General features: G+C 50.7%; 5 protein-coding genes and 1 non-coding gene across 6 annotated transcripts; 3 read left to right on the top strand and 3 right to left on the bottom strand.

Moving 5' to 3' along the window:
* Window positions 1–614: 614 nt before the first annotated feature.
* Window positions 615–5,195, bottom strand: UHO2_02659 (uncharacterized protein; the record flags this gene model as incomplete). The annotated part of the gene is made up of 1 exon (XM_041555447.1): window positions 615–5,195. One exon carries the CDS (start codon window positions 5,193–5,195, stop codon window positions 615–617), a length of 4,581 nt encoding a protein of 1,526 aa, XP_041411381.1.
* Window positions 5,196–6,631: 1,436 nt separating this feature from the next.
* UHO2_02658 (uncharacterized protein) lies at window positions 6,632–7,747 on the bottom strand (the record flags this gene model as incomplete). Its single annotated transcript, XM_041555446.1, has 1 exon — window positions 6,632–7,747. One exon carries the CDS (start codon window positions 7,745–7,747, stop codon window positions 6,632–6,634), a length of 1,116 nt encoding a protein of 371 aa, XP_041411380.1.
* Window positions 7,748–9,401: 1,654 nt separating this feature from the next.
* UHO2_02657 (uncharacterized protein) lies at window positions 9,402–9,897 on the bottom strand (the record flags this gene model as incomplete). The annotated part of the gene is made up of 2 exons (XM_041555445.1): window positions 9,402–9,740; window positions 9,859–9,897. The coding sequence occupies 2 exons, from the start codon at window positions 9,895–9,897 to the stop codon at window positions 9,402–9,404; spliced, it is 378 nt and encodes a 125-aa protein (XP_041411379.1).
* A 275-nt stretch (window positions 9,898–10,172) lies between these two features.
* UHO2_02656 (uncharacterized protein) lies at window positions 10,173–11,168 on the top strand (the record flags this gene model as incomplete). The annotated part of the gene is made up of 1 exon (XM_041555444.1): window positions 10,173–11,168. One exon carries the CDS (start codon window positions 10,173–10,175, stop codon window positions 11,166–11,168), a length of 996 nt encoding a protein of 331 aa, XP_041411378.1.
* A 354-nt stretch (window positions 11,169–11,522) lies between these two features.
* UHO2_02655 (uncharacterized protein) lies at window positions 11,523–14,552 on the top strand (the record flags this gene model as incomplete). Its single annotated transcript, XM_041555443.1, has 1 exon — window positions 11,523–14,552. One exon carries the CDS (start codon window positions 11,523–11,525, stop codon window positions 14,550–14,552), a length of 3,030 nt encoding a protein of 1,009 aa, XP_041411377.1.
* Window positions 14,553–15,743: 1,191 nt separating this feature from the next.
* Window positions 15,744–15,838, top strand: tRNA-Leu(CAG). The gene has a single exon. It is a non-coding gene; the product is annotated as a tRNA-Leu (tRNA).
* Window positions 15,839–18,239: the final 2,401 nt, after the last annotated feature.

Raw genomic sequence — 18,239 nt, 5'->3', positions numbered from 1 at the left:
CAGATCGGAGTCAGCGAAGCATGGTGTTTGCAGTGTTGGTCTCAGATGACGATTAAGCACCAGCTTTGAAGGGCGATCTAGGCCATATCGGGCTCCGTGAAGGAGTCTCCCTTGAACCCACTTCTGAGGTCATGACAGGACGGGACCATTGTGGCTGCCTCGTGTCTACTCGAACTGATAGACCGTGATACCGTCCCTTGGAGACAGGACTGTGACATGTGGCGACTCCATGGATCGCCGAGGCACAATCAGCGGCAGCTCTCCGTAAAGTGTACCCGGTGGCTCTCGTTGGTAGGGCTCGGGAGATTGCGGTCAACTTTCGCGAGACTATGCGTTCGTCGTCTTAAAAATCGAAAAGGCGTTGTCGGTGATGGTGTTGGTGGTGGTGTCGTCAGTGTAAGCAATCAAACACATCAGCTATCGGTCCAAATCCATCTTTACAGCTTTGTTCACAGACAGAGATCACGGCACAGTCGGCTCGTTGCAGATGTGATGCTTGATTTGGCCCAACACAGTAAGAAGTGAGGAAGTATCTACCGGCTTAGCCGAAATGTGACAGGTTAGCTGTGGGACTTGCGTGCAAATGTCTGAAGTCTGAATAAACGGTCTGGTTTTTAGACACACTTCTGCTCAGCAGCAAGTGCCCAGAACTCTCCTCTCTTCTGCAGCAGCTCCTGCGGACTACCTGTCTCGATAGCTCGGCCAGCTGACATGCAAATGATCTGGTCAAAGTCGATGATGGTAGCAATCCTATGAGCTACTGCGATCACAGTACAATCTGCGAATTGTGTCGACAACACGTTCTGGACTGCTGCGTCTGTCTCTACATCCATGGCACTGGTTGCCTCGTCCAGGACCAGGATCCTTCGCTTTCGAAGCAAAGCTCGAGCGAGCGACAGAAGCTGCTTTTGGCCCGAACTGATAAAAGTATCACCTGTCAGCAGGAGGGTATCAAGCTTGCTCTCCTGCTTGTTGACAAAGTCAGCCAAATCGCATTTCCTCACTGCATCCCATAGCTCGTCCTCTGTGCAGAGACCTTCGGGGTCGAGGTTCTCCCGGATCGTAGCTGCCAAGACAAGCGGGTTCTGAGCCACGATGGTCATCTGAGAGCGTAGCTTGCGTGCTGACATACCAGTGATGTCCTTGCCGTCAATGCGGATAGTGCCGGAACACATCTCTATCATGCGGAACAGTGCCAACAATGTGGTGCTCTTTCCGGAACCTGATCGACCGCACAGGCCTAGACGCTTGCCAGCTCGAAGATCAAAGCTGAGCTCCTTGACCGCCGGCTCCAGCTCAGGACCGTACGAGACAGTGACCTTGTCAAAATTGATGTCGCCACGGATCGCGGACGTAATGGTGGTCGTACTCGAGTCGTCGTCCTTGTCCTTGTCGTCCTGCTGTCCAATGAGGACCTTCTCCTCTGGTTCGATGTCGGCGAACTCGCGTACGCGTTCCAAAGCTACACCGGCTATTTCGACTTCCGTGAAACTGATGACCGTGTGGTTGAGCAATATACCCAGTTGCGTAGCTTGGACGAGCGCGACACCAAACAAGCCTGCCTGCGAGGAGTGACGCAGAACCACGACTAGCAAGACGAGCGTCACGTTGGTGATGGTTGTGAACAGAAGGAGCCATGTCTGTAACCATCTTCGCACAGCAAACAGGTGATAGTAAGGCGTCTGAGACACGTCAAGGGCTTCGGTGTTTACCTCGACCAAGTTCGCTTCTCGCTTCAATCCGCGCACCGTGGCGAGGCCCGATGGCGACGACGTCTCCGAGAACAGTGAGTAGAGGGGGCTCTTGGCAGCCATTTCCAAACGGCGTAGCTGGCGACTGGATGGGATGTAAAGACGTTGCATGGCCCATGATGCTGCAATTAGGACGACACCAAGAACGGCAAGATAAGGCGCAGGGACGATCATGGTAACCAATGCAGCCAAGAAAGACAGAGCAACAAAAACCGAGTTCGTGATGGCATTAGTGAAGACTTGGTCGACGTTGAAGAGATCCTGCGAAAAGCGATTAGTGATCTGACCCGAGCTCCACTTAGAGAAGAACGAGATGGGAGCTGACAAGACACCCCTCAGCTCTGCAGCATGAAGTCTGTTGCCTGCCGATTCGGCGCAATTGACGTTGACGATCCAGAATCCGATGGCTAGGAAGAGAGGGTTGAAGAGGATCAAGCAGGCATACCCGCCGAGCCAAGCGCCCCAGGCTTGCAGCCGATGCTTCTGCTGGGCTTTTGTCCAGGCTTGCAAATAGTACGATCCTCCGACGCTAGAGACATTTGCGAAAACGGCGCATGCGAAGAACAAGTAAACTTTCCAGCGGCCTGCAGCTCTGAACCAGGTGGCATAGACCCTCCAGCCGACGGATCCGGTCATGACAGTCTCTTGCTTCTCCGCTGCGCCCGTCTTGATGGCCTTGTCCTTTGCAGCTGGCTCGGCAGGCTTCACGCGAGACGAGTCGAGACTGGCTCGTGAGATGGCGTCCTTGCCCTTCATCGAGAGCTGTTCGTATCGGCCTTGCTCAGCAACCTTGCCAGCGTCGATACGGACAACAAGCTTGGCGTGATGCAAGAGGTGGACAGCATTGGTGGCCATGACCACAGTTTTGCCCTTTAGCAAGCCCGTATGACCCATGAGAGACCGCCACATGTGGGCGGCAGTCTCTGCATCGAGAGCGCTGGTAATGTCGTCGAACAGATAGGACTCGGCTTCGCTGTAGATGGCTCGAGCAACAGCCAGTCGCTGTCGCTGTCCTCCACTGAGTGCGCTGGCCGTAGTGCTGTCACCTTCCTGCAAGGTTTCAATGTCCTCGGTGAGAGCACAGGCTTTAAGAGCCGTGATGTAGCGCTCCTCGTCATACTCGCCAGTGGCAAAGATGATGTTTTCCCGAATGGAGCGCTTCTCTTGCAGCCAGACGTCCTGGCTGACGTAGGCCGTGCGACCCGAGAGCAAAGGAAGACGCTGTTGACCGTTGATCAGATCCGACTCGCCAAGGATAGCCTGCAATAGTGTCGACTTGCCCTGGCCCAAACGACCGCAGATCATCGTGAGCGAGCCTTGAGGGATTTCGAGATTGACGTTGGACAGAACCACCTCCCTGTCCCACCCAAGATCAGCGTTCTCAAATTTGGCGGCGTAGGGCGCGTCGCCAGTTGTCGCGAGACCAGCAAGTTCATCGTGAATAGCTTGTTGGAGATCAGGCTTGTCCTCGCTGTTGAGGAAGTGCTCGATGCGCTTCATGCTTGCCCAAGCCTGCAACAGATAAGAGTATTGCTGACCAATCTGGAGCAAGGGAGCCTGCAGGATGCCAAAGATGGTGAGCGTGGTGAAGATGGTATTTAGGTTGAATCGGTTGGAGCCGCTGAGCTTGTCGACGATGATCAAAGTGATGAAGGTGGCGACACCGAGCATCTCGCCAGTACTGTTGCTAAAAACTACAACGCCAGTGATCTGCTTGTTCACATTACTGCGACGGGCTAGCTCGTCTGCACGAGTCTTGCAAATTTTTTCGTGGATAACATTTTCATAGGCAGAGAACTTGACTCCCTTGATATCGGATGTAACGCTCGAGGTGAGATTGACACGCTTGTCGGTCATCGCGCTCCAAGCAGCTTGTCTACCACCGATGCCGCGACTGGCAAGAGGAGTAAGAAAGAAGCAGATGAAAACGGAAACCATGGGGGCGAAAAAGACAAAGCCAAGGGTGTTGAACAGGAGATACACGCCGATAGCGATGGTGATGATACCGCTCCAGAGCGCGTGAATGACGTCGACGGCCTTGACTACACGTTCACTGTCAACGCTCATGAGGTTAGCCGCTTTGCCACCACCACTGGTTCGAGCGGTCCTAACATGAAGGTTGAGACCCTTGCGATAGACGGCCTCGACGTAAGCACCGCGGATCTTGGTCATGACTTGGGAACTTGCATACCAGTATTGACCGGTAGCGAGGGTTTGGCCGAGGTAAATGAAAGCGTAAGCGCCGACGAGACCCCAGCCGTATACGACAGGTTGAGCAGAAGCTGGGTCGTCCTTGTGGACGCCGGAGTACGACTGGACAAAGGCTAGCGTGGTAGAGACAAGCAAGGGCTGAGCAAGCTCGCAAGCAGTCAGCAGCAACTTCCATGGGACAGGAGCCAGAGTGCTGAGAGGGAAGGCGAGTAGCGTGGCTGAAAGGATACCGCGCTTATTTTGCCTTTTAGGGAAAGGGTTGCCGTTGTACAGAGGAGCATGCTTAGGTGACGTTGCAGCAGTCGAGGAGTTTGAGTGCGAGGTGGCAAGCTTCTCGAGCGGATAAGCATCGATGCTGGAGCGCGAAGGACTGCGCTTCAGATCAGCATGGGTGTCGAAGGGGCTGGGGTCCGACGTGGTTAAGTCGTCTTTTGTGCCGATTGAAGCCCCCGTCCAGCTTGCAATGAAGCTCTGTGCCAGTTGACGACCATAGAAGTCGGGCTTGAGAGAATCGAGGTCTGCGAGCTCGAGCGGTTTGCGGAAGCCGCTCCAGAGGAGAGGGAAGACCCAAATGAACAAGAGACGCGAGAAGAAGCTGGCACGGGATTCATGGGTGGAATTGACGTCCACGGTGAGAATCCCTTTGGCATTCTCTGCGGCGAGCATGAGCGCCTGGAAACCGAAGGCAAGAATGTAAACGGAGAAGAAGGAGGAGTGTCGGATAGTAGGGATAGCGTTGAAGGTACGAATACGACATGCGTTGAAGAGCAAGGTGAAGAGAAGCCAAAGAGGCAAGACCATGTTGCCGCCGCGTGTCTTTCTGCGCTCAGCTACCGACAGAGGAATTGCTAGGATTGCCGTCAGAAAGGTGAGCACGACGCTGGTCATGCCGGTGCGGTCACCCATGGCCTGACGCAGCGGGGTAGAGGAAGGGGAAGCCAGGAGACCGACGAGTGCCAAGCTGAGGATGGCGTTGGTCACGTAAACAAAGGCCCCAAAGAGGCTGACGGGGTCCGAGTGAGGGGTGCATGATCGTAGAAGCGAGAGACGAGGCTGAGCTGAGGCGGTAGGAAGGTCCGGCTTGCGACGAATGCGTACGAGTCGTGCGGCGATGAGCACGAAGGCGAGGCACGAAGGCAAAATGGCGAAGAGGACGTTCGAGAAGGTGACAGTGAAATCAAAGTAGCGGCAGTCCGAGACTGGCGTCAAGACGCCATCGTTGCAAACTGCCATGGCCTGTCGATCAACGATGGGAGGCGACCGTTGTATGAGGAAGGACACGCCCAGAGCCGGTCAAGGATGCTGTCAAGGTGGTGTATACTGAGCGGTTAGAACGAGCAGATGCTTGGTCTGAGGAGGAGGGAAGGGAACGGGGGAAAGCCTAAATATGAGCGGCTTAAAATAGGTTAGCAGACCTGAACAACATGATGGTAGAGCCGTTGGACAGAAAGAGGTTCAGTTGGACTGCAGCGATAGCAAGCATTCGGGGTAATACGTAGGGGCAAGATCAATAATAGCTGTGAGGCAGGTCGACAGTTGACAGGCGAGGATGCAGGTCTCCAACGGAAGGTTTTGTGTCCACATGGTGGAATCTGCAGGCACGGGAGCATCACAGGTGTTGTTCTCTCAATCGAAAAAGATGGTGTAGCCGAGGCTGGCTCCTTCTTTGTGATAATGGTCCAGGCTACACATCTGGGCACGCTATCGGTTGCACCAAGCTCCTCAGCTGCCGCGAAATCGGCGGATTCCTTCCTCAAGAAAGTGTAGTGAACCTTTATCGCATGGATCGCAGACACGCCGGAAGAGGCTTTTCCGACCTTTCCATGCGTTCTCCGCCCGCCTTTGCGAGCTCTCTCCTGTCGAAAAGATGGGCAACACCGTGTGACTCGTTTGTTCATGTCCGCGGTCTCTTGACCACGTTAGAGGGTCTGTCAAGACAGCATCTGCCTGCACGTGACAGCTTCCAGACACAGCTTTGTGAATGCTGTGCGTTCTTTCAATTCTTCGATCCATCAATCCTTCTTCGTGATAGAATCGGCGAAGTTGAAAATATAGACACCACTTCGTTGGGGCCACGATCAGGCTCCCTTCGTACAGGTGTGTAGCAACTGCAATGCTTGTCATATTCAAATGGACTGGGGCTACAAACATGAGTATATATATATATATCTTGGCACCATCTCCGAGAACATTGAACTGCCTTGGACGAATCGAGTGTCTCTCCTGCAGAGGCCCTGAGCCGTTGCCATGCCATCACCTTGATGCAATTCACGTGTCTGAGTAAGCTCGTGAGTAAGCGGCGTTTGCTTTTCGCCCTGTCGGCCTTCCGGATAAAGCCTGGAAATTCCGACATATCTTCAACTGGCGAATATCCCGTCCATAGAACTGCGCTCCTAATTCTCGACTAGTGTCCTTCAACACTACGATTCACTTCACAGAACACACTCTTCCAAGTACATTAAGGCATGAGAACAAGAAAAGGACTTGTAGAAGAACACGGAAGCTCATCCATGCAGGTCTGATAGAATACAGCGAGGCAGCGGAGTCCTGGAACTAGCGGAATGATTACAAGGTCTGACTTGGCCTTCATTGAGAGTACAGAGGGACTGGAGGAGGTAGCAGATGGGAATGACAGGGAAGAATGAAAAAGAGACAGCTCGGCGCCCCTCTTAACGGTAGCCGTAGCCCAAGCTGGGCAGCTGAGAAGGGCGTTCTCCACTTCGACCCGTGCTAAGTTGTTGGTTGATGGTGCTATAAGGATCGGCTGCATAGCCGCCAGGGACACCGCCAGAGCCGTAGGCGTTGTAGTCGTACGATGGTCTGCTGTAGCCTGGTGCTGCTCCAGCACGGCCATCAGCGAAAGGATCTGCGGCGTAGGCTGGGCTCATGCCATACTTTGCCTCAATGTCGGCCAACGGGTTGCTGCCTCGTCTGTCATATGAAGCCGTATGAGGCTGTCCTCCACCATTGTAAGGCATCGGTGCTTCACCGTAGCGCCCATCGCCGCCGTCGCCGTATCTGGCTGTCTTGTTAGTCTCGTCGAACGCGTCGTCGTCGTCGAGGTCGTTGATTGGCTCGAATGCCGAGTCTTCGTTGGGATGCACGAAAGGAGGGATGCGAGGGCCGTTTTTGCGTTCCAACTTCCACTGACGCAGGAAGAGTAGAAGAGACAAGAACCATGTGACCCAGAGAAACCAGCAGAAGGCAGCTTCGGCCCGCTTGGTGCGGCACCATCCGCCGAGCTGATTGACAAAGTCTTCACGATCCTTGCCGCCGGCATGTGGGTCCTTCTTTGGGTCCTTGCAGCCAGGCGAGGTGAAAGCCGAGATGGTCTGTGTCATGGCAAGGATGAGAAGCAGGAAGCCAAATATACCGTTGCAGACCATGCCTACTCGTGCTTCGGACAGCGCGCGTGTCAATCCTTTCATCGTTTTGTATCCAGAGCGCTCATAGATGATTGGCACGATCAAGAACATTGTGGATGCCAATAAGCTTGCAGCGGCCAAAAAGAGGATCAGACCGGTTAGACCGGAAGGATTGCCGACCCATTTTGACTGTAAGGTTGCCATATATACTGCGATTAGCAGCGTGATGAGACCGAAGAAGACTTGAAGTGCCCGAAGAATCATGTTGACTCGGGCAGTACGATCATCTTGTGCGTGAATAGCAGGTCCTCCGGCTGTGTTGCCGATGCCTTGGCCATAGGGTCCTGCAGGGTCCTGCTGTTCTCCTGCTCCTGAATCCAGCTTTCCCCACACCTTTTTGAGTGACATGAATTCGGGCATCGTGGCGAAGCTTTCTACAGGATTGTCCTGATGGATCCGAGAACTCCTGTTGCGATATGGTCAGTGAGACTCGAAAATGCCGCGTGGTCTTCGATAGCGAGAGACACTGGATCGATAAGCGCCTTGCAATACGGCAGATCACCGGTTTGCGAGAAGCCTAGCTCAACAGCGAGGAGATGTTTAGTGAGATCGTTCCGTCAATCAACGGATGTAGTGAAATAAAGAATGAGGTCGTTAGGGATGATATTAGGAAGGGATGATGGTGGCCATCCGTCAAGAGTGGGAAGGAGCACACAGCCATGAACAGGATCATGCACCTCTCTGCAGAAGCTCCACTTTTGGGAGTGGCTGCATCCCAAACCAGGGTGAGGAGAGCAAGGCCAAGCCTGTACAGAGCACAGCCTGAGCTCACAAACGAACTATCGAAAGGGGTGTTCGGACCCCTAGATGTTGATCAACGCCAACACCGCCCTGATACAGAACACAGCTGTTGCTTGGCTCTCTTTTCTCGCCCTGACGCGCGTGCAGCGAGACTAACACTTTTGAGGTTTTCGTGCGCATGTTAGCTCTTCTCTTCAAACATGTAAAGCTATTTGGTCATCCCGAGTTCCGATCAAAATTTGTCTGACCTCATACCAAAGCCTTCTCAGGGTCCTGTAGAACAGCTCTATTCACCTTGCACCTCGCCTCGATACAACAGCACCGGGATCATCATCAAACATGCATCCTGTAAGCTCGACGTACAGTGGAACCGGCTCGTCAGGTCAGCTTGAAGCGAACCTTGATAGAACTGACAAAAATTTATTCTCATTTCTTGCTTGGTATGAACAGCATCTGGTCGGAGAGAGCAAGCTGCAACGTAAGTTCTCCTCTACCTCGAAGGAGTAGATTCTGACGGCACCCGCCTGACATCTTATAGGCCCCACGCATCTCTATGCTACCGATATATGATCCAACAGACTGCGCACATCTCATTCAAGCGCTGAACGAGTGCCACGCAAAAGGTGTCTGGCACAAGATCACTGGAGGCTGCAATGGCATCAAGCACGATCTCAACATGTGTTTGCGACAGGAGGTGAGCTTCCACACCGACAGCAACCTCGAAAATTGTATAACTCATCGCTGACGCAACTGACTCTTACTGTGTCTCATTGTCATCTGGACAACTTAGCGTGTGGAGCGAACAGCGAACCATGTAAAAGAGTCCAGAGAGAATCGCAAGAAGACGGAGCAAATATGGAAGCAAATTGACCAGGAGTCATGACTACGACGATGTCGAGTACTTGCATCGACTACTCCCCGGGCATCTCTCTACACCTACGCCGCAATCCGTGTACAACAGTTCAATTGTAATACCACCAATTCAGCCCTTGATCACAGATCTGACAGCCGTGCTTGGCCAGTTGTACGAAAACTGGCTTGCTCACATTCGTCTCGCACAGACAAGGGCATCAATGAGGTCACAGACTAGTTTAACGTTGGATCGCATCAATCGCCGATTGAATATTGTCTGAGATTGCCTCCTTCGTGTATGGGCAGGAATGAAATCCGACAAGTCAAAGAACAAAGGCAGACCAATACAGAAAGACTAGGGATGAAACATAGTACAGAGAGATGGAGACAAAAGAGACCCAAGAAAGTTCCCATAAAGGTTTCAACGGATAGGACCACCCCTCGCCGGATCCTGAGCCCCACTGCCGCCCCTTCCATCCTCGAATGCGAATCCCTGCAGATCTTCTAGCGATACGACAACAAGTGCGCGCTGGTGGGTAGCATCCAACTTGACCTTGGGCACCCCCTCCTTGGGCAGCTCACCGCGCTTGAAAGCGTCAAAGCTCTGCTTCCACCTCGAGACGCAAAGACACCATGGGCAGCCTTCTGAAAGGATAGGTCGGAGATCGTTGCCCTTGGACGCGGAGAATTCGAGCCATTTCTGCGATACCACTGCTGCAACTGTGTGCGATCCACCATCTGCTGGGCCTGTGTTGCAGTACTGTTGCAGCCAAAGTCAGCAGAACAAAAGAAGGAAAAAGTCAGCAGTTGAAGATGCGTCGGCATCTCAAGTAAGATGCACATGTTACGGCCGAGACATTGAGACACGGGAGGCTCACGTAAGCGAGAAGTACAATGAGGTACGTAATTGTTGTCATGGTGACAGCACAGTGGCACCCGGTATCATAGCAACACAGGAGTACAAATGAAGAGACACATCCTGCCTCGAATAGGACCAGAGCAGTGAATGGAGTATATATATGTGTTTGTCATTCAGTCTCACATCATGAAAACCAAGCATTACATAGAACATACGGCTGTGGTAAAGGGAGTCTGATCGTGACCCCGATAACGCCGTATATTAATTGTTATCTTCATTTGATTAAGAGTCTGAAGAAGCTATCACCGAGCTAACCGAAACTCGCCGACAACCATGGTAGAAGACACCGAAACGAGGACCAAAGGAGGCAGAAAAGGCAAGAACACCCAGGTTCGGGTCGATAATAATGCCACGAGCGAGAACGAGCCGGAGGCCATCAATGATGAAGCCGACGAAGACACCGATTCCGACTCCGACTTTGATGATGGTGACAAGCGATATAACTTTCGCACCCTAGCAAAGCTCCTCGAACCCGTGCCAAAGCTCACGTCACGAAACTATCATAGCTGGAGCGCCCACGTGAAATCTTTCCTCCGATCCGTGCCTCATGCGATGAAACATCTCGAGGGAACGTACGACAAGAAACACCCGAAATGGAGCCGCTCCCTCGACGATGCTTTAATCAACGCCCTGCGTGGAACAATCGACACTACCGGAGAACACAATGTAAATTACCTCGTTCTAGATGTAATCAAGGAGTACCTTACTTTCAACCAAGTGTGGAGAAAGATCGAAAACGGTCTCACGAATGAAGCCACCAAGACGTCTCACAGACTTGCGCTTATCTCGCAACTCAACGATACAAAGATGTTTAACTCGGACGCCAGAAAGCTAATTCAAGAGATCCGGTCCATACAAACCGAAAGCAGCCTCCTCGGCAAACCATTCGCCGATGATACATTGTTCTCGGCTCTGCAGAAATGCACGATCCGGCATCCGGTGTACAAGGAGACGGTTGCCACCGTCCATCAAATCGATTTCAACGCCCTTGCCACCGCACTAAGCATCCGGCAGACCGCTGTCGAGAGCGTCCCCGCACAAAGGATCGACCCTCGACAAGCCAGTGCTAGAACCGCCGGCAACGACGATCAAAACAAACGGGCCGGAGAGACCGAAGCCGAAGCCGACAACAGCCACGCGAGCTCGAGGAACGCAAGCAAGTCACGCCGAATCCGATGCTGGGTCTGCAAGCGACCGGGACATGGTATCAGTCAATGCGACGCCTTGGTTACCATTCCCAAGGACTCCCCCCTCGCTGAACCTAAATAGGAAGCGTGGTGCTCCCTCACCCTCCCAATGAAATGGCAGGACCCCTCGAACACAAAAGAAACAGCTCATTGGATCTTGGACTCGGGGGCGAGTTACCATATGGTGAACGACTACAGCATGCTCATCCACCCGAGAACTTGCCGAAAGCGGATAATTACCGCCGGAAGCGAGGTCTTGGAAGCGGCAGCTATAGGAGATGCAAGCATATCAACAGATTACGGGGAAATCTCTCTGCAAAATGTATTGTATGTAAAGCACCTTAATGTTAACCTTCTGTCAACAAATTCATTAACGGATGAAGGAGCACGAGTGATATTGGACACAACCGGCGGCCAAATTTTTCTAACAAACGGCATGACACTTAAGATTGCAAAGAATCGCGAGCGAGGACTTCTGGAGTTCCGAGGCGACACATGGCAAGAAAGCGCGATGGCCACATCAGCACCATTGTTTGAAGGTGTTGATGAGGAGTTCGAGCATATTGAGAATGAGCCGAAAGTTTCAAAACAACAACTATGGCATGAGCGTCTCGGGCACCCAGGAAGAGATAAAGCTAAGGCGATCACAACCAAGTTAAAGGATAAGCATACCATGAAATTGGATCCAAACACCGCTCTGACGTGTGAGCAGTGCGTACGATCCAAGAGCACAAGCGCTCGGATGGGGAAAGGTAGCGGCGAAAGAGCCGTAGAGCCCCTGGATCTTATCCACGTCGATCTAATAATAGACTCGTCCCACGTGACGGAGTACACATGCACGTTGGTGCTGGTCGACGATCATAGCAAGTATGTGTATGCACAGCCATTGACACGAAAGAGTCATGCCTTTATGCAACTCAAAAGGATTGTTTCGTTCCTGGAGACACAGACGGATCGGAAGCTAAAAGCGATCCGATCCGATCAAGGAACGGAATGGAAAAGCAATGATGCATTAGAATGGTCGTTAGAAAAGGGCATAGAGTGGCAAACCACCGTAGGGTACAACAGCAAACAAAATGGACGGGTAGAAAGAATGAACAGGACCCTTGGAGAGAAGATGAGAACGTTGCTAATGCAGAGGAGACTACCGAAGAAGTTCTGGCCATACGCGATCAGAGCTGCGGCGTTCAAAATAAACCTCACTCCGAGCGTTGATAATGAATTCCCTTATCAAGCGATGTTTGGCAAGTCGCCGGAACGAGCTTTAAAGCTCCTACGAGTGTTTGGTTGTCTGGCATGGGTAAACGTACCCAAAGTTAAACGGGACAACAAGAAACTGGACCAGCGAGCCGTCGCATCCATTTTCTTAGGGTACAGTCTAGAAAGGAAGGGCTGGCTCTTCTACAGCCCGGACTACAATCCGAACATCTTCTGGAGCAACTCAGCAAAATTCATGGAATCAAAGTGCTGGTCAGACAGAACAGAGTGGCGACCGGTTGACACAAAGGCACCCCCAATGATGATGACAGAGGAAAATTTCGAAGATCTAGGATACAATAAAGAAAATATATTCGACGAAACAGATGAAGAGCCACTACGAGAATACATGGATATGGAGACAGATTCGGAAGAAAGATTAAGCGAAGGAACAGCGGAGGTGATGGAACAAGGACCAATCGCCGAAACTCAAATTGACAGCGAATTCTATGGACTCGTAGCGACGCGACCGGAATGGAGAAAGAACCTGGACCCAACCATACATGAAGCAATGAGTGGAAAGGACAGAAAACACTGGGAGGAGGCCATGCGAAAGGAGCTGGATGGATTGGAGGCGATGGGCACATGGGAGATAGTCGACCTCCCAAAGGGTGCAAATACTGTCGACACACGTTGGGTACTCAAGATCAAAACCGATGCAAACCTCGTGCTGACAAAGTTCAAAGCCCGGCTCGTGGCACGAGGTTTCACTCAATGCGAGGGCATCGACTATACAGAGGTCTTCGCACCAGTAGCACCCATCCAATCCATTCGAGGGGTGATCGCTGTCGCAGCAGTACGAGATTGGGAAATGGATTCTATCGATGTAAAGCAAGCGTACCTGAACTCCACTATACACCATGATGTATACCTCAAGCCCCCAGTAGGAATCGAAATGCCACCCGGAAAAGTGTTGAAGGTAGTGAAAGGACTGTACGGTCTGAAACAATCGGGCCGAGAATGGAACATTGAGTTAGACTCACATCTCCGGACGATCGGATTCCATTGCATGCCGAGCGCACCATGCCTATACTCAAGAGGGACAGGCGACAAGATCACGATCATCACAGCATACGTGGACGACATGCTAATAACATCACCCAGTCGTGATGAAGTAGATCGCGCAAAGCGAGAGATCATGGACAAATGGGAGACGCAAGACAATGGAAGGGTCAAAGAATTTCTGGGTATCAAGATCACACGTGATAGAAGACAGAGGAGGATATCTCTGGGTCTAACGGCATACATCAAGGAAATGGTGAACAAATGGTTAGGAGGAGCAAACGAGAAATCTTGGGTACCCATGCTGAGTGTAGCGAACGTTGCCGGAGGCGAGCGATGTGAACCTCAGCGAGCAAAGAAGTATCAAGAATTGGTCGGCCAACTATTATGGGTCTCCAACACAGCCCGACCAGATATTGCCTTTGCCGTCGGCGTATTGGCGCGATATATGTCGATCCCGATCGACAGTGCATGGAAGGCAGCCATCCACGTGGTAAAGTACCTGAACCAAACGAACGAATATCAGTTGCACCTAGGAGGGGAGACAAACGAGCACTTGGATACACCGGTAACGACGTATACCGACGCAAACTGGGCATCCGACCCCACAAATGGACGAAGAAGCATCTCGGGGTCGATAACATATGTATATGGGTGTCCAGTGAGTTGGAAATCACACGTTCAGAAGTGTGTGGCATTGTCGGCAGTCGAAGCAGAGTTTGTCGCCGCTTCCGAAGCGGTACGAGAAACCTTATTCTTCTCATATTTGCTCCGGGATTTGGAGACCACGGACGTTCGGCCCGTACTATACACAGATAGCCAGGGGTGCATACAGGTGAGTAAAGATCCAGCCAAACATTGGAAGTTAAAGCACATCGACACACGGTATCATTTCGTTCGCGATCACGTACAAGAGGGCGATGTGGAAATCAAATATGTCGGAACGGCAAACAACGTTGCAGATGTCTTGACAAAACCCTTACAGGGTCTTAACACCTCACGATTGGCTAGGATGATAGGACTGGAGATCCCGCCGAAGGGGGGAGTTGAAGATGCGTCGGCATCTCAAGTAAGATGCACATGTTACGGCCGAGACATTGAGACACGGGAGGCTCACGTAAGCGAGAAGTACAATGAGGTACGTAATTGTTGTCATGGTGACAGCACAGTGGCACCCGGTATCATAGCAACACAGGAGTACAAATGAAGAGACACATCCTGCCTCGAATAGGACCAGAGCAGTGAATGGAGTATATATATGTGTTTGTCATTCAGTCTCACATCATGAAAACCAAGCATTACATAGAACATACGGCTGTGGTAAAGGGAGTCTGATCGTGACCCCGATAACGCCGTATATTAATTGTTATCTTCATTTTCAGCACAATCCTGTTACTTTGCCATGATTGAAACCTCGTCAATGATATGTTATGACTTACGCCATCTCGGTAAAACCCAGTCATTGGGTTAGTGCCGCACTGCGTCAAAGGACGGCCGAACACATTGAGAGGTCGATCCATCTTGAATGGATGATCGAATTCACCGCTACCGCTACCACCTCTGCGGTCAGAAGCGTAGCTTGCGTTTCGTGACGTTGTGCTGTTATGCGTTCCCGCTGCTGCTGCTACTGCGGGGGCTGCGGCGGATTTGTGATGTGTATATCGATGTGCCGAAGCGGGACTGCTACCAGCGACCAGAAGCAAGAGAGAAGCTGATGTGACAACCTTTTTCTTGAAAGTCGGAGTTCGTACTACCGCCAACAAGTAGCTTTGTGGTGTTGTTCTAACGCCGGTCGTATATGAGCGTTGATGTTGGTGGTCAGTTGGAAAGATGCACACCAAGGTCAGAACATCGGGTATTACGTGTTGGCATCAGCAAGCCTCCTTATTCACCCGGCCTCGGCTACGGTTCATGGCGTCTTGTCGCCAGGCAATTAGCATGCGGAAAACCTTTCAACAGATGCAGACCAGTTGACGATACAACGAAATTTCCAGGGTTTATCCGGGTTGCCGACAGGGCCAAACTCATGAAAGCACACGCCAATTGTTCAGACATGTGAAACGCATGAAGGTTGGCATGGCAACGGCTCAGGAGCTCTGCAGGAGAGACACTCAACTCGTCCAAGGCTCGATGTTCTCGGAGGTGGTGCCAAGGTATATATATATATACTCATGTTTGTAGCCTCAGTCCATTTGAATATGACAAGCATTGCAGTTGCTACACACCTGTACGAAGGGAACCTGATCGTGGCCCCAACGAAGTGGTGTTTTTTTTTTTTTTATCTTCAACTAGACCCAGGCGAATGGTTCACATGTGGAGGAGCATTCATCCCAAATGCCGATAGTTGACGTGGCAATCATATATGGTAGCTTACTGAATTTAATTGTTAAATTTCCTAGGCAAGATGGCCGAGTGGTTAAGGCGCAACGTTCAGGTTTCATCTGAAATTTCCTCCGTTGTCTTCGGGCGTGGGTTCGAATCCCACTCTTGTCACCATTCTTAGATTTTTGCCAATTTTTTGGCCACCACAAACATGGAATTCTGAGGGTAACACAGTTGAAGATGCGTCGGCATCTCAAGAGGGATGCATGAGCTGCAGCTGAGACACTGTAGTACCAAGTGCCTGCATAAGTGAGAAACACAATGAAACATATGAAGGTTGCCATAGCAACAGTTCAGGGGCACCTTGTGAAGCAGCAACATAGGGGTATGAGGGAAGTGACTCATTCTGCTTGGATGTGATCAGAGTGGCAACAAGGTATATATATGCATTTGTTGTTTAGGTTCACACTATGATAAATACTAAGCATTACAAGAAGCATATGGCTGTGGTAAGGGAGCCTGATCATGGCCCCAATAATGGCATATACTAATTGTTATCTTCAACTGATTAAGAGTCTAAAGAAGCTACCAACCAAGCTAATTGAAACTCACTGACAACCATGGTAGAAGACACTGAAACCCAGGTCAGCACCAGCATGAGAACCAAAGGAAGCAGAAAAGGCAAGGCCACCCAGGTGCAAGCTGACAATGACACCATGATTGAGAATGAGCTGGAGGCCATTGACAATGAAGCTGACAAAGATGCTGACTCTGACTCTGATTTCGATGATGGCAACAAGTGATATAACTTTTGCACCCTAGCAAAGCTCCTTGAACCTGTACCAAAGCTTACATCACACAGCTACTACAGCTGGAGTGCCCACATGAAGTCCTTCCTTTGATCTGTGCCTCATGCAATGAAACACCTTGAGGGAATGTATGACAAGAAGCACCCGAAATGGAGCTGCTGTCTTGATGATGCTTTGATCAATGCTCTCCATGGAACAATTGACACTACCAGAGAACACAATGTCAATTACCTTGTTCTAGATGTAATCAAAGAGTATCTCACTTTCCATCAAGTGTGGAGAAAGATTGAAAATGGTCTAATGAATGAAGCCACCAAGATGTCCCACAGACTTGCACTCATCTCACAGCTTGGCAACATAAAGATGTTTCATTCAGATGCTAGAAAGTTAATCCAAGAGGTCTGTTCCATTCAAACTGAAAGCAGTCTCCTTGGGAAGCCATTTGCCGACAACACATTGTTCTTGGCTCTGCAGAAATGCATGATCTGGCATCTGGTGTATAAAGAGACAGTTGCCACCATTCAGCAAATCAACTTCAATACTCTTGCCACCACACTAAGCATCCAACAGACTGCCATTGAGAGCATCCCCACACAAAAGATCGACCCCCAACAGGCCAGCACCAGGACTGCTGGCAATGATGATCAAGACAAATGGGCTGGAGAGACTGAAGCCAACAACAGTGACACAAGCCCAAAGAACACAGGCAGACCACAATGAATCCAATGCTGGATCTGCAAGCAACCAGGACATGGTATCAGTCAGTGCGATGCTTCAGTTACCATTCCCAAGGACTCCTCCCTTGCTAAACCTAAATAGGAAGCATGGTGCTCCCTCACCCTCTCATTGAAATGGCAGGAACCCCTGAATGCAAAAGAAACAGCTCATTGGATCTTGGACTTGGGGGCGAGTTATCATATGGTGAACACCTACAGCATGCTCATACATCTGAGAACTTGTCGAAAGCACATAATTACCACCAGAAACAAGGTCTTGGAAGTGACAGCTATAGGAGATGCAAACATATCAACAGATTACGGGGAAATCTCCTTACAAAATGTACTATATGTTAAGCATCTTAATGTTAACCTTCTGTCAACAAATTCATTAATGGATGAGGGAGCATGAGTGATTCTGGATACTACCAGTGGGCAAAGCTTTCTAACAAATGGCATGACACTTAAAATTGCAAAGAATCGCAAGCAAGGACTTTTGGAGTTCTGAGGCAACACATGGCAAGAGAGTGCAATGACCACATCAACACCATTGTTTGAAGGTGTTGATGAGGAGTTCGAGCATATTAAGAATGAGCTGAAGGTTTCAAAGCAGTGACTATGGCATGAGCAACTCAGACACCTAGGCCAAGACAAGTCAAAGGCAATCATAGACAAACTGAAGGACAAACACATTGTGGATCTGGACCTGGACACTGCTCTGAAATGTGAGCAGTGCATACAATCCAAAAGTATGGTCACCTGGATGGGGTGGGGTAGTGGCAAAAGAGCTGCAGGGCTGCCAGATCTTATTCACATTGATCTGATAATAGACTCATCCCATGTGACAGAGTATACATGCATGCTGGTGTTGGTTGACAATCATAGCAAGTATGTGCATGCACAGCCATTGTTGCAAAAGAGCCATGCATTTGCCATGCTCAAAAGGATTGTTTTGTTCCTGGAAACACAGATGGATCAGAAGCTAAAGGCAATCCAATCCAATCAAGGGACCAAGTGGAAAAGCAATGATGCATTAGAATGGTCGCT

Source organism: Ustilago hordei, assembly GCF_900519145.1.
Source record: "Ustilago hordei strain Uho2 genome assembly, contig: UHO2_contig_04, whole genome shotgun sequence".
In the NCBI taxonomy this organism is placed as follows: Eukaryota; Fungi; Basidiomycota; class Ustilaginomycetes; order Ustilaginales; family Ustilaginaceae; genus Ustilago; species Ustilago hordei.
The sequence above is the reverse complement of the archived record's forward strand: the minus strand, read 5'-3'. Positions and strand labels throughout refer to the sequence as shown.